This window comes from Helianthus annuus, chromosome 15 (genome assembly GCF_002127325.2).
Source record: "Helianthus annuus cultivar XRQ/B chromosome 15, HanXRQr2.0-SUNRISE, whole genome shotgun sequence".
NCBI lineage: Eukaryota > Viridiplantae > Streptophyta > Magnoliopsida > Asterales > Asteraceae > Helianthus > Helianthus annuus.
In genome coordinates this window covers 31997694-32012668 of record NC_035447.2, presented here as the reverse complement: position 1 = coordinate 32012668, position 14975 = coordinate 31997694, and the positions used below count along the sequence as shown (strand labels likewise).

Sequence of the window (14975 nt, the reverse complement as noted above, 5' to 3'; positions counted from 1 at the left end):
TGATGATATTTAATACTTTAGTTATCTAGTAGAAACATAAAAGGAGAAAGGAATATGTGAGCCAACCAAACATTCTTTCTTGCTCAAAATACAAAATTATTCTTTTACAAAATATTACATTATTGGCATCAAAATATGAGTTTATCACATCCTATAGCTCATAATACAAAACCATGGTGTATGAATGTTCCGAAAACCGGGCCACCAGAAATAACAACACATGACATGACACTTGCATAATATATCATGATATGTAGGCAGGCATCAGGTGGATTTACTGATACTCTACAAAGTTGGAGGTATCCATATGTACCCATGAGTTTGAACATAGCCCACGTCTTCAGCCAGCTTATCGGCTGCCTCCGGGCCTCTGCTTCCGGGCTTGTATGAAAGCGATTTCATTTCACCTCTATCGATTCTGTGCAGAAGAGGTGTAAATATCTCCCAAGCCGCCTGCTCATTCAGTTAAACATTACTTTTAGATTTATAATAGAGCATTCAGTAAGGTTGTTAACGGGTCAAAATGGTTTTTATTATGTAAAAGTAAACTGGGTCGACCCGAAACACTTTGTCCTAAAACGGGGTGGTTTCATGTATACACTTATAAAAGTATACGATTTTCATATATGTTTTGAATAATATCATATATACCCTTTTAAAACAATAAAAGTATCATATTTTCTCAATGTGTGATAAATAAAATGAAATTAGTTACTTATAACGGTGTTTCATTGAATAAACAAATGTTGAAATTACTACTCATATTCGGTAAGCAAAGATTTTATGTCATTTAGGGGCTGTTTGGCAACATCTGAATGGTTAAGTGCTGAACCAGTAAGAGGTCTGAACCATTAAGTGCTGAACCAGTAAGAGGTCTGAACCATTAAGAGTCTATATAATGTTTAACCGTTCAGAGGCAAATGTCTGACCAATTCAGATTAGAGGTCTTAACCATTCAGACTCTGTATAAATCTTCATTCAGAGGCAAATGTCTGAATCATTCAAACATCTGGTCGTGAAACAAACAGTCTGAACCATTAAGTGTTGAACTAGTAAGAGGTCTGAATCATTAAGAGCCTCATTAAGAGGTAAACAAACAGGTAAGTTTGATATTTTTAATGTTTTGCTATGGGGTGTGTGTGTGTATGAAATTTCCAACTTTTAATATATACAAAATTAATCCCTTAAAAATTTTTGTATAAGGAAATAATGGATAAAAATCTGATTACTAAAACTATAGTATTACAATATTAATGATCACCATTTTGAAAAATATGATCAATGAGACTGTATGTCGCGTAAAAAAAAAAAAAAAAAGCTTTGGTCAACCTTCAACCAGTTTGACTTATTTCCTTTTTAGCCTTAGTTTTTAATGTTATCCCTTTAAGGTTGTTATAAAACAAAACACGAATCGACCCATTCAGAAGTAAATGGGTCCAAATTAGATACTCAAAAAAATAGTTAACTGGTTTATGCATGCATACCTTCAACTCGTCTCTGCGAACGAAATGTTGTTGGTCACCTCTTATCCTGTGAATCCAAACACCAAATTTGTTAAACTTCTAGCAACAAGCAATCTATAACTTTCTTACATATGCAAAGATATACTTACGTGTCAAGAATCAAACGTTCATAAGCCTCAGGAATTATGGTTCCTTGATACCTCTGCCCATACGACAAATCTAATTCACTCTGAGCAGTCTTCATTTCAAGCCCCGGTTGCTTCACCTATCATGTTAAAGACACTCTGTCAAATGTCCAAAATGCCCTTCAAGTATCTTTGCAAATTAAAATCATCATCCGACTGCAAGTGTATACTTACAGTTAGCTTCATGTACATGGCCTCTGACGGTTGTAGTCTAATGACAAACTCGTTTCTGCCTTGTTTTTGACCTGAAGAGTTATACAAGTATTGTTTTAATAATATAAAAAGCTAAAGAAAGAAATGTTTTTAAAATTAAGAAAACCCGATAACATACATTTATATATGTCGCCAGGAACATCCTTAAACTGCACCCGAATTTCTGCCTTTCTTGAATTCAAAGCTTTCCCTGCCTTTATAATAAACGGAACGCCTGCAACATGCCGGATATAATCCATTAGTAACATTTAATTAAAAGCTTTCATATTATGGGTACGATTAATAAGCTGTCACACCTTCCCATCTTTCATTATGAATTCTGAGAACCATGGTTGCGAAGGTTGGAGTGTTTGAATCATCCGGAACCGTTGGATCATCTGTATAGCCTTCGTATTGTCCAAGCACAACTTCACTGTCTTCAATTGGAAGAACCGATTGGAGAACCTAGTAGATCATACAAGTATCGGTGAGTGAGTTGACTCTTTAACCGGTCAATTTGTTATGTGAAAACGAACCATAGCGTAAGGCTAAAGAAAGTCAAATTGTTAACAGGAAAAGTCAAAGTATATACCTTCACTTTCTCATCTCGAACATGCTCCGGCTTTAGAGAAACAGGCTTCTCCATAGCAACTAGGCAAAGGACCTGCAATGTGAAGGGCATTTTAGACATTTGACATAGGATAATTAGAGGATCATGGTATTAGATTAATGCTCACAACATCGATTAATTTTCTCTTACCTGTAATAGATGATTTTGAATGATGTCCCTGATGATTCTGTTTTAAGGAAGAACACACGGAAGTCGATACTTAGTGTCATGAGAAGAAAAACAAACAGTTTTAACGGCAACAAAGTGACAACGAAAATTACCCGTATTGATCGAAATATCCTCCACGTCCTTCAGTTCCAAAATCCTCTCTAAACACAATCTGGAAAATTCAAAATAAACGAAAATTAAAAGCATATCAATTAAAATTCAAATTAAATAGTAATAAATTTAAAACCAATATAAAACTAACAAAATAATAAATTTCACGAAGAGCTATCACCTGTATATTAGAGATGTTGTCACGGTTCCATAGTGGCAAGAAGAAACGATTTGCGAAACGAAGTACCATCTGCTCATTAATTAATAAAGAATTATTGGAGAAAATTTATTTGACGAGATTTTAAAAGAGAACTCGGGTATTTTCGGTGTTGTTTATTACCAAGTTCTGCACCAACTCTTTTCCCAAATAATGATCAATACGGTAAATTTGTGGTTCATCAAACAATTCTCCGATCTGAGCACTGAGTTCTTCAGCGGAAGCCAAGTCCTTACCGAACGGCTTCTCAACAACAATTCGAGTCCAACCACCAAGGTCCGCTGTAGAAATAACAGCTTACGTAAAATTTGGTAAATAACATATATTTTCTCATATAGGATCCAGAAAGAGGCCGATTAACTTATAACGGGTCTATATGATATAAGCTACCAATTTATACGGAGGGGCGGCAATTCTTGATACAGCCCGAAAAAACCAGGTTTAGGTTGACTAACACAACCCGTTTAAAAAAACGGGTTGGGTTCAGGTTGGCCCGTATTAAAAACAGGTCGGGTTCTGGTTGACTCGTTAACCCATTTAACTATTTAGAAAAAAAAATATATTTTTTCTTTTTGTTTTTTCTATTTCGATTTAACATGGTTAGTCATAATAATGTTAATTTGGAACACTATATTATTCACTTGTCACACTCATACTCACCATTAAACGTGTTACCAATAACCCGCATAAAACCCAACAATTCGCATATAAATCGTCATCATATGTCATGTGTGACTGATTTAAAAATACGGTTTAAACGGGCCGTGTTCGGGTTGACCCGAATTTATGTGTGTGCGGGTTAGGGTTGAAATCTTTGACACGAAAAATAATATGGGTCAGGTTTGGGTTGCACATTGCAACCTCCCAACCCGACACAATTGACACCCCTCATGATGCATAAAAAATATGAAGTTGAGATTAGGATTTGGAAATTGGAATGCATACATTTATTCATGCAATAACTTTTTATCATTTTGCAGACGGGTGGATATACAGATGGAGGGAGAGCGAGGTAGAAGAGTCTTCTCGATGATCCTTCCGTACTGTTTTTTGACAGCTCGTATTCAGATATTGCTTTGTCCAATAAGCGAAATCCCTCTTCGGTATCGTAAGCACCCGCTACGTATTTGATCTATACAAGAAATCACAAGTGAAGTGAGAATGTGGCATAAAATTATTAAAAGAACCCGAACCAAATTAACTGATACTTACCAATTGCAGAAATTGGGTTACGTCTTCCTCATGTGTGTGTTCACAACCTTTGCACGGTGTAAGATATCTGTAATAACAGATTAAAAAGACCAGTAAGTACATCTGATTGTAGTGAAGACCTGGTTTTCTAAATCCCGTAAAACAATGAACGAAAACGAATGAATGAGAATCTCACCCGCGAATGCGATCTCTTAAATCGTTATCCGAAATCTTGGTCCTGGCGTAGCCGAATATATGAACATCATGTGACTGAATAAACCCCTGACGATATAGATGAAACAGTGCAGGGAAAGTCTTCTTCTTCGCAAGATCACCGGAAGCCCCAAGCACGATAATCGAAAGGCATCCGGTTTCCGGCACAAACTCACTCACCGTCTCATTCTTGATCGGAGCTCTTTGTTCACAAGACCATTGACCCAATCCCATCTTCACAAATTCTAAATCGAATTTAATTACTTACTTAATTCCACCTCTTTCCTGCATATACAAATTTCACAAAATGAGAATCAATCAACACTTTATAAATTTGGCCAAAATGATCTTGAAAATACAGATCAAGTTTCATTTCAATTACTAATAACAATTAATAGATATGGCCCAAATGATCTTCACAAATTTCACAAAATAAAATATCAACACTTAATAAATTCAGACAAAATGATCTGAAAATACAGATCAAGATTCAATTGCTAGCAAAATTAACAGATTTAGCAAACCCTAAAGAGTTTCAATTGCTAACAACTAACAGATTTGGCTCAAATGATCTGAAAATACAGATCAAGATTCAAACGTTTAGCTACCAACACTTGCAAGATTTACCAAACTGCAAACCCTAATATGATTTCATGAAGTTACCTGATTACCGATCGAAGAAAAACGAGAAGTTGAAGATAAAAGGGGAAAAGTGAATTTGGAGAGAAAAAAGGCAAGATTGTTGATGGTTATATGATGATAATTGGAATCGAATAGCTACAAAAGTTTCACCAACCAGCATTCAAACTTTGGTCGTACTTTGTTGACCTTACCGCCAGCCGCCGCGGAGGATGACGTGGCGCGTATCTCTCGCAGTTATTTTGGGCGGAGAAGAATATAACCGCCTTCTTTTAATATTACAAGGATGAATGTAAACTTATTTCACTATTATTTGTAAGACCATTGGGTATAGGGGAGGATAGTCTCCAAATGACTATCCTCCACATAAACGCCATGTAGGCAAAAGAGAAAGACCCTCCCCTTAGAGATTATCTAAGGGTGTGGGGATGCTTCTCCTTCATTTTTTTATTATTATTTATTTAATTTAAATATTTAATGAAAACAAAGTAAATAAAAGTAAAAAAATTACATTTAAATAAAACCTCAAAAAACAACAACCTAAAGTTACATTTAAATAAAAAAACACACCTAAAAAAAAACCTAGAGTTACATTTAAATTAAAAAAAAACACACACACACAAAAAAAAACCTAAAGTTACATTTAAAAAAAAAACTACACTCCCCCACTCTATTTTTTCCTAATTTTGTCCTTCATCATTTGCAAAAGCGTTGTCCATTACGGGTGTGTAGCCGGATGATGAAAACGGGTGTGAACTTGAGTTGGGATTATTTGGGTTGTAGGGATCCATAATTTTTTTTAAGGTTGGGAGAGGTTTTTTTTATAAAAATGGGAGAAAAGTGGGAGTAGTTTGGTAAAAAAGTGGGGTGAAAAGGGGTTTAATTTATAGTGGTGGGTGAATTATTATTATTATTTTTTTATAATTGTTGCATGTTACCTTTAGGGGGCCCACCCCATTCAATTCTCTGGCCCGTCTTCAACGTCCAAATTGTGACGGATTTGCCAAGACGCCCCACAGGGGGGTGGTGTAGGACGACCCAAATGGGGGGGAACGGCCCTCTAACGAGGCCCATACCCAACCGTCTAAGGGGTCTGAAATGTTTCAGAATAAAAGTTAAGTTACGAGTTAAATGCTTGGTTGGTCCCTGTGGTTTGCAAAAATTGCAGACTTGGTCCCAGTGGTTTACTAATTACACGCGTGGTACCAAAACTTGTCAAAAATTAACTAGGTTGGTCCCTTGCCCTAACACCAGTTAGATTTCTCAGTTAACACAACCCATGTGCATGTCACATGAGGGTAATTTGGTGTGAATTTACTTATTTACCCTCGAAGATAAAAAAAATATAAATTAACCACTCATCCCCTTTCTTCTTCAAGCAGCCCACCACTACCATAACCAAGTTCAGATTGTAACCTGTAACGTAGTGGCGCCGGAGATGGTGATGAATTTTCTGGAAACAATTAACACCAAGTTCTTGTACATTCAAGATCCAAAAGGCTTTATCACAAGTTCAAAACCGGAGAAATCCGTGACCGATTTGAATCCGTCGGAGTTCAAAGGGCCTGGTCTTCGTGTCGGTTGGCCGGTTGCAACAGAGGAGTATATTAACCAGCAATTTTTTGGGGAGAAAGTTTAAAAGGCCATTTAAAGCATGTCGTTAGATTTGATTGATGAAGATTTTTGCTTAGATCTTTGAGTTCTACAATATAAGTTGGAATACCTTCTTTATGATGTGTTTTGTTGCCTCAGTTAAGTTCATGGATGGTAATTTTTTGCTTGTCGCCGGAGTTAGAATCGCTGTTGCCGGAGTTAAAATCGTCGGCGCCGACAATTGAAGCGCTGAATAACGAAGGGCGTGGTTCATCAATCTATAGCTTGTATGATCTGTTTGATGGTGAAGCTGTAGGTTTGTAGGTGACCTGAATTCGCTGGTCGGTTAGAAAAGAAAGGTTAGGGAGGATGATGGGTGGTAGGCTGCTTGAAGAAGAAGAGGGGATGAGGAGTTAATTTAATTTTTTTTATCTTCAAGGGTAAATAAGTAAATTCACACAAGAGTACCCTCATGTGACATGCATATGGGGTGTGTTAACTGAGAATTCTAACTGATGTTAGGACAGGGGACCAAGCGTGTTCATTTTTGACTAGTTTGGGTACCACGCGTGTAATTAGTAAACCACTGGGACCAAGTCTGTAATTTTTGCAAACCACAGGGACCAACCAAGCATTTAACTCTTAAGTTACGTTAAACGTAGATAAACTGAAAATGTATATAAAAATAAGCACAAAAATCTATTATATCTAGCTCGACTTATTTACGAAAGAAATTTACGTTGAACACAATTTATATCAACACATATATAAAAATTATGTTTTTTTAAGTAAAAAATGGTACCACGCGTTTGGGGGGGGGGGGGGCGGGGACATAAAGTAAGTCGAATTTATAAAGTTCAATGAAAACATATTATATTTGACCCGACTTGTTGTAAAATAAGATTTATGTCAAAACGTAGATCAACTAAAAACATACAAAAAAAATAAAAAAAAAACATATTATATTTGGCCTTACCGATTTTCAAAGAAACGCAATCAACTTGAATTTATACCGACACATACATAAATATAAGCATGTAAAAAATGATTATAAAATTTTTAGAAAGTTGAAGGGTCGTAAGTGTCAACACTTAATGTTGAAGGGTAAAGGCTAAAATAAACTAAAACTTACTAAAAGAAAAAAAACATAATTAACTTGAAGTTATACCAACAGTACATAAATATAAGCACATAAAAAATGATTATAAAGTTTTTAGAAAGGTTAGTAAGCACCGATACTAAATATTGAAAGATAAAGGTTGAAATAAACAAGAACTTACTAAAAGATAAAAAAACAAGTTAATCAATAGCCAGCTGTTATACAACAGCTTGTCATTGATTATCCCACTAGAATTGTAAGTATATAGAATAGAACTTTAATGAAATAGGAATATTATTAGATGGAATACAAAGGTATCATTTATTTAATAAAATGAAAAAGAATTTTAGTGAAACAGGAATGTCGATTTTATTTGATATTTTCTGAGATTCAATAAAACTTTAAATTTAAATTGAACAACAACACAAAGAAGCGATTTTACATTCTAATTTCATCCGGATTCATTCTATTATGTGAAATAAACACAACTAAATTTCAAATAAAATGTCAACTCGTGTTCAAATTCCAATTCTAATTTCATCACAATTCACAAAAATAATGAATGTTGCCTAAGATACCAACTAGATATCACATACGTGTCATAGGGACCATATGGTTGACATGATGATAATCGGATAATAGCTCATGGGTACAAAGAGAAAATCATGTGATGTGTTTGGCTGTCATAGATGAACTATGATCGTTTTTCTACCATAGCATGTGACTCGTATGATATCACAAAGCTGATGCACATTTTTGGGGTGATGTTTGTATAGCATCACCGTTTTGAAAACTTCTAAACTTAAATAACAGTATCTATGTTGGTAAAACCGTATAAAAGAGGTTGTTCACTTTTTAAGGTTCTGAAAAACATTGTGTTATAAGTTTGGGATGTTTATGATTTTGATTGGAAATCATACAAAATGAATACCTGTTTAGTTTTACGGTTTGGTTCGTAGTCTAATTACGTTCAGATTTCAGTTTTTGAGTCGAGTTAAAGAAATTGTGACTTTTAAATCGAAACGACCCGAAAATCCAAACAAAAGTTACATACTTTTACATTGTTATGATTTCTTTATAAATGAAACTTGTTTATTATCTATAATAGATTGAATAAATAACCTTCAATAAAACAATTGTTTCTATCACTATATTCATTTTTAATATTCATTTTTGGTTTAAGTTGAAATTTAAGGAATTTTTACTGGAAATAAGTTTTTTTTTTTTGAACGGCAAATTTGGATCACTGACGGATCACTGGAGTATCATCGTGTTACCAGAGTTCCACCCGATCATATCCATCTCCACTAGGCATAATGCCACACCAATTCAGGAGGAAACCCAATAAACATGGGAAAACCCCCCTTGTAAGAATCGAACCCAGGACCTATTGGTCCCAAAACCTTATCCCACCATCAAAATACCACTAGGCTATAAAGCCATAGGTCTGGAAATAAGTTATTGACTAATAATTAACTTTCGTAATTATCTGTTTAGATCGTGCAATTATAACAAATAACAAAACCAATTGTGAATGGTTGTTATTCATGATTGGTCCAGTTTTTTTTATTTTTCCCCCTTTTTGTTAATTTGTCTTTAACTTATAGCATTACGTTACAAGTGGAGGGTTTAAATGAGAAGAAAAATTTTGTAAGAATAAAAAGAATAACTTTTGAACCAATAGAAATGCTCCATTTTACTTCATTTAATATTATTAATAAGGGCATATAGGTAAATTTCTAGTTGTAATTAATTAGCTAACTAATTAAAGTTGTAACTAACTTTTAAATATACTCTTTCAAGATAAAATAATTTAGGGTAAATGACAATTTTCGACATGTGTAGGATAAATTTTAGTATATGTGTAGGATAAATTCTTAAATGTGTAAGATAAATTTAGATATGCGTAGGGTAAATTTCGGTAAGTGTAAGATATATGTAGGATAAATTTTGAAATGTATAGGATAAAATGTTTTTTGCTTTATTAATTAGAGATAACATAATTAATGAAAGAAGTTACAAACTATTTAATATTTTACCATTATGATCTTTCTTCTTTTTCTTCTCACATTAAATTTCTTCTCAAATGAACCTTCCCCTACAATATTATTAGTTGTGTACTTAATTTACGCTTTTAACTCTTAACTTTAATATAGTTATCATACGACCCCTAAACAGTTTTAATTCTTTTTTTATAAACTATTTATGTTTATACTCCTTAACTTTAATAAATTTGTATACGGGATTTTAATAATAAATCTTTTTCTAATAAGTGTTTTATATTTCGACCCCCAAATTTTAATAGAGTTATCATACGACTTTAAACTTTAATAAAGTTAATTTTATTATTTTTAACAAATATTTGTTCTCTTATCTTTTTCATAAGTCTATTTTTGTATACTAATTATTATTTATTTAACTTGTTATGATTAAAATTAACTTTTAACTCTTGACATGTTTACTTAATTGTCTTGATTGTTTATTTTTTACCGTCGTTTAGATACTAACCCTACATGATATATACTAACCCTTCAATGTACCAGGTAAAAATTTTAATTATTTTTTATTCACCTTATTAAAGTTAAAGCTATCTTTTAATTTTAGACAAGTTTATTTAACCGTGTTGATTGCTTATTTTTATTGTCATTTAGATTAAAGTTTGCCTGGTTTATAAGACTATAATATATCATCGATATATCATGTACTAAATACATTCTCACTAGTACTCTTTTATGACCACGCTGCGAAGCGCGAACTCCCATACTAATTTATAAAAAAATGGATAATTTCACAATGGTAAAACATGACTTTATAAAAACAATATATTCAAACTTAGTTATCATTTCATGAATTGATTTGATATAACTTAACAAAAAAGAGCAAACATACGTACATAGTAGAATTCCGCTTTTAGCAATAGGTGTTGATAGGGTTAAGGATAATGAGATGAAGACAAGCCTTTCATCTATCTTAAAAGTTAAAATGGCTACTTCGCCGACTCTAAAAACCCACTTTAAAATATAGTCCTTTGTTGATTTCTTTCTACGACATCTCAAACTCTCAAGTCCTCAATCGAATTAGAAATCCCCGAGTCTCTAACCCTTTCTAGTCTGAATCTTGTCACTTCAGTTCACATTTCGTCTCTTAATTTAGTTTGGCGATTTTCCAAGTTTAATTTGAATTCGAGTTAATGTAAGATTAAATATTTTTATATTATATTTAATCTAGTAGTCATTATAATCATTTACATTATATGGATCAAAATATATAACAATCCTATTAAATAATTAGTTGGTAATTGTTGATGGGCCTAATTACCCTTATTAACTAATTAGGGTTTCCTCCTTGGTGCATATATAAGGAGAATAATGTGGAGGTTAAAGGGTTAGACAATTACACAAACCCTAATAACACATAACATCAATCGACCTCCTCTCCTAACCGATTCCCTTGTCGGTTTACATCATCACCATCATTAGATTGCACCCTAAGGAGAAACCAGATCAAGCTGACAATCATGTCAAACACTGTTGTTGCGTCTCCATCTGGATTCTCTGCTGGCCTGTGCTGATGCAATCAGGTATGTTTACATGTTTTCCATTATGCCTAAAACAGAACTGACCAACATGTGGTATCAGAGCATATGTTGATTAATCAGTTCTGTTTTCGTATCCATCAATTCTGGGATTGAAATCTGGAAAACAGAAACTTTTGAAAACCTAATAAAACTCATGGCCAGTTTCGAGTTACATGTCCCGAGTCCTCTGTTTCGGGAAAAAGAAAGGAAAAGAATGTATTTTATATACCTCGAAATCATATGGTTAGTATTAATGTCCGAAATCTGCTTTAGAATCCTTAATTTTTCAGGTTTCGGGTTCCAGAATTATTCTTTTATTTTTAGGGTTCATCATGTCTTCTTAGGAAAATTCGAAATTCCTTTATGTTTTGGAATGTAGTTAGGATTATTGAGTGTTTTTCCTGTTTGATCCAATTTTATCTTTTAAGTTTATTCGAAAACTGTTAATTGATAATCAGATAAAATTTTCGAAATATTTTGACAAAATTAGATCATCATTAAAACAGGAAACCATATCTCAAAATCCCTTAGAATTCGAATTTTCAGTTATTATCACAATAAACAGCTATTAACAGTGGGCTCGAGACCATCAGATTACGACTCGAGACCATAAGATTACAACTCGAGACCATCAGTCTCGACTCGAGACCATAAGGTCTCGACTCGAAATCATCAGGTCCTTAAATCTTCACAACTCGAGACCATAAGGTCATAACTCGAGACCACAAGGTCTCGACTCGAAATCATAAGGGCTCAAAAGTTTACAACTTGAGACAAAGGTCTCGACTCGAGACCATAAGGTTGCGACTCGAGACCATAAGGCTAAAACTCGAGACCGTGGTTGCGACTTGAGACCTCATCATGAGTCGAGATCTCATAAAATACAGTAGTCGAGACCATGGTTCCGACTCGAGACCTCATAACTGTGACAACCGGTAATTAACGCCTCTTAATTACGTGATTAACGAACATTAGGACGACAATAAATAGTGTTTAAGACGCAAACTAACTTAATTAGGCCATTGGAGCGTCTAGAAGTGCCTACTCGACTCTACAGTACGCGTATGACGATCTACGTGAAATCTGCTAAACGATAAACAAAAACGAACAGAAACCGAACAAAATATTGACAACGCCGACTAATATTAAATTTTTATGATATATTTTAGCTTCGTAATCAAATGTTAATATCCGTAGTCGAAACAAGATCGAAAAACGGATACAAAAAAAAACGAACAACGATGAAAATTACGCGATTTTACGTAATCGACGAACGGGCGCACCAACAACGACTACCGATCATGTTTTACGTATTTTAATACTAAAATTATAATTTACGGCGTTACAAGTCATCGGGTTTAGATAACGGGTCTCGTAGGAAATTCGGGCCACTTAAACACGAGGATTGGGCTTGTGGCCTTCGGGCCCAAATCCAAAGCCCACTTGACAAACCCTACCTATTTAAAGAAGCCAAACCCTACATCCATCCATTTCATCAGCCGCTACCCCTTATCTTTGTCTCTCAATTGCTTGTCTGCATTTTATTTTCTAAACTTACACACATAAAGAACACTCAACATACGTACACACACAACTTTACCCACTAAAATCAAAATCCAGATTCACAAAATATAACTCAGCTTCTCTCTCGATCGATTTCCTTTCATAGACAACCCACTTCCTACACCTCTCCTCCTCTCTTTCTAATAAACCGACCAACCACCACCATGGGCGGCAGTGCCACGGTGGTAGCGTGGCGGCGACGGGAACCACATCAAGTCGGGCAGACACAAGAGAACGAGAGAGAGACGTCGGAAAGGGGGGGGGGTGGGGTAACGACGGACGACGGTGGAGTTCCGCCGCTGATGTTGATGTCGGAGATGATGGAGACGGCGGCGGCAGTGGGATTCCACGGCGGAAGCGCCGCCGATCACGGCGGTGGTTCTTTATTTGTTTCCGACGGATCTTACGGTAAAGCCTTCAAGTCCCTGTTCTTTTTATTCTCTGATGAATATTTTTTTTTACGATGATGATAATGATGAATCGTTGTGGAAGATGACGATGATTTACTGCTGTAGATGATGTTGTTTTGGATCGGGTTCAGACCACACTAGCCAACCGGTCAGATTTTATTCGGGTCAACAGCGGTTTGCTCGGTTCGGTTTCGCAGTCAACTCAGTCGGCCGGTTAATTCAGCCAAAACGGGAAGCTTTCGGTTGAAGTTCGGGTTTTGGTTCGGACATGTTTTGGTATGGTTCAACTCGGTTGACTCGGTCAAACCGAGTCAACTCAGTCAACGACAACAGGTCAACACCCGAGTTAACTCGGGTCAACAACGGGTCAAGATTGGTCAATGAAAGTCAGCGGTCAGACCAAGTCGACAAGTTAGCGGATACGGGTCCAAAGCAGTTACGGTTTGGGTCAATAGCTAGCCAACCTCAGTTTCGGTTCGAAACGACTCGGTCAAACTGAGTCGACTCGGTCAAACCGAGTCCACTCAGTCAAACCCGGTCAACAGCAGTAAACGCGGTCAACTCAGGACCCGGTAAAGTTTAAGCATAGCAAGTGTTATTGCGTTATTTTTTTAGAGTTATAGTTGCACGCGACCGAGCTTGAACCGATGCGATTAGATATTAGTCACGTTTGATTAAAATTATACATATAGTGTTAATATATTATTGAAATATTGTTGAATTTTGATGAATATAACGACACTTGATTGTCGGGATCGCACAAGAACAGAGGAAACTCTGTCCGCTTTTCCGTAAAAACCCGACATACAAGACGTATTTTGGTTATAAAAACTGACACTTATCGAAATCCAAGTTAGATAAATGATCTAATGAGTTTGCACTTTTAAGAACCTTGGTTCTCTACAAAGGTTATATATTCTTTTAAGGAGTTTTACAAGAACCGATATATCTTTTAAGGAGTATTTTTTTTTTTATTTCATGATACGATTCAAAGAACTTTTGGTAAGTTTTCATTATTTACGAAGTTTTACTTGGAAATTTTAAAACTTTCAGAGTCCTTATAAACTCTACTTACTACAAACACTATATTTGGTGGGAAAGAATATGTTAGTACATGTGCATATGGAAATCCATATTTATATTTGGACAAATCAATACTTATGTTCGCATAAAATATAATTTTAAGAACTATTATTATTTTGCACAGATTCATAACGCGAATTAGAGACTATATCTCCACAATAAAAATATATTATATATGTGTAGTTATTTTTCGAAGCGAGTTACGACTTCAGTTACATAAAAATTTATTTATTACCACCCTACGAAAACTACAACGGTATATTACCGTATCATATATGATATTTCGAATACATACCATTTCACCTACGTACTTCTATTCGCGACGACTAACACGACGCCGTAAGTATATTTATATTTAATTATATAAATAGATATATATCTTATAACACTCGAAAACTAATTCGATTTCGTGACTTAGTTTTATCCCGGTTATAAACGGGATCAAGTAACAATAGTTTGGCTATTTCGAATCAAAATACTAACACCTTCGTAGAGTCGTTTTATTTACGACTCGGTAGAGCTCGGACACGTAGTTTAGCTACGTTTTAATTAGAAACTCATAATTATTCCTTGATTAGGAATGCTTTAGTTGCACGCTAGCGAGTTCACATTTGTGGGATGACACTACGGAATCACGCTAGGCTAGCTTTGCACAGGAATG

The 14975-nt window shown here is 35.0% G+C and overlaps 1 protein-coding gene and 1 long non-coding RNA gene across 2 annotated transcripts; one reads left to right on the top strand and one right to left on the bottom strand.

Annotated features, from left to right (window-relative positions):
* Positions 1-55: 55 nt before the first annotated feature.
* LOC110911244 (glucose-6-phosphate 1-dehydrogenase, cytoplasmic isoform) lies at positions 56-5307 on the bottom strand. Its single transcript, XM_022155844.2, has 15 exons — positions 5014-5307; positions 4334-4635; positions 4159-4225; positions 3892-4078; positions 3070-3227; positions 2911-2979; positions 2732-2790; positions 2601-2637; positions 2433-2504; positions 2158-2305; positions 1980-2075; positions 1823-1893; positions 1613-1728; positions 1485-1530; positions 56-453 (listed from the first exon to the last, which is right to left on the bottom strand). Exons 2-15 carry the CDS (start codon positions 4582-4584, stop codon positions 286-288), a joined length of 1545 nt encoding a protein of 514 aa, XP_022011536.1. The 5' UTR covers positions 4585-4635; positions 5014-5307; the 3' UTR covers positions 56-285.
* Positions 5308-13101: 7794 nt separating this feature from the next.
* On the top strand, positions 13102-13936 carry LOC110911245. The gene is made up of 2 exons (XR_002576908.2): positions 13102-13229; positions 13337-13936. It is a non-coding gene; the product is annotated as an uncharacterized LOC110911245 (long non-coding RNA).
* The last annotated feature ends 1039 nt before the right edge of the window (positions 13937-14975 follow it).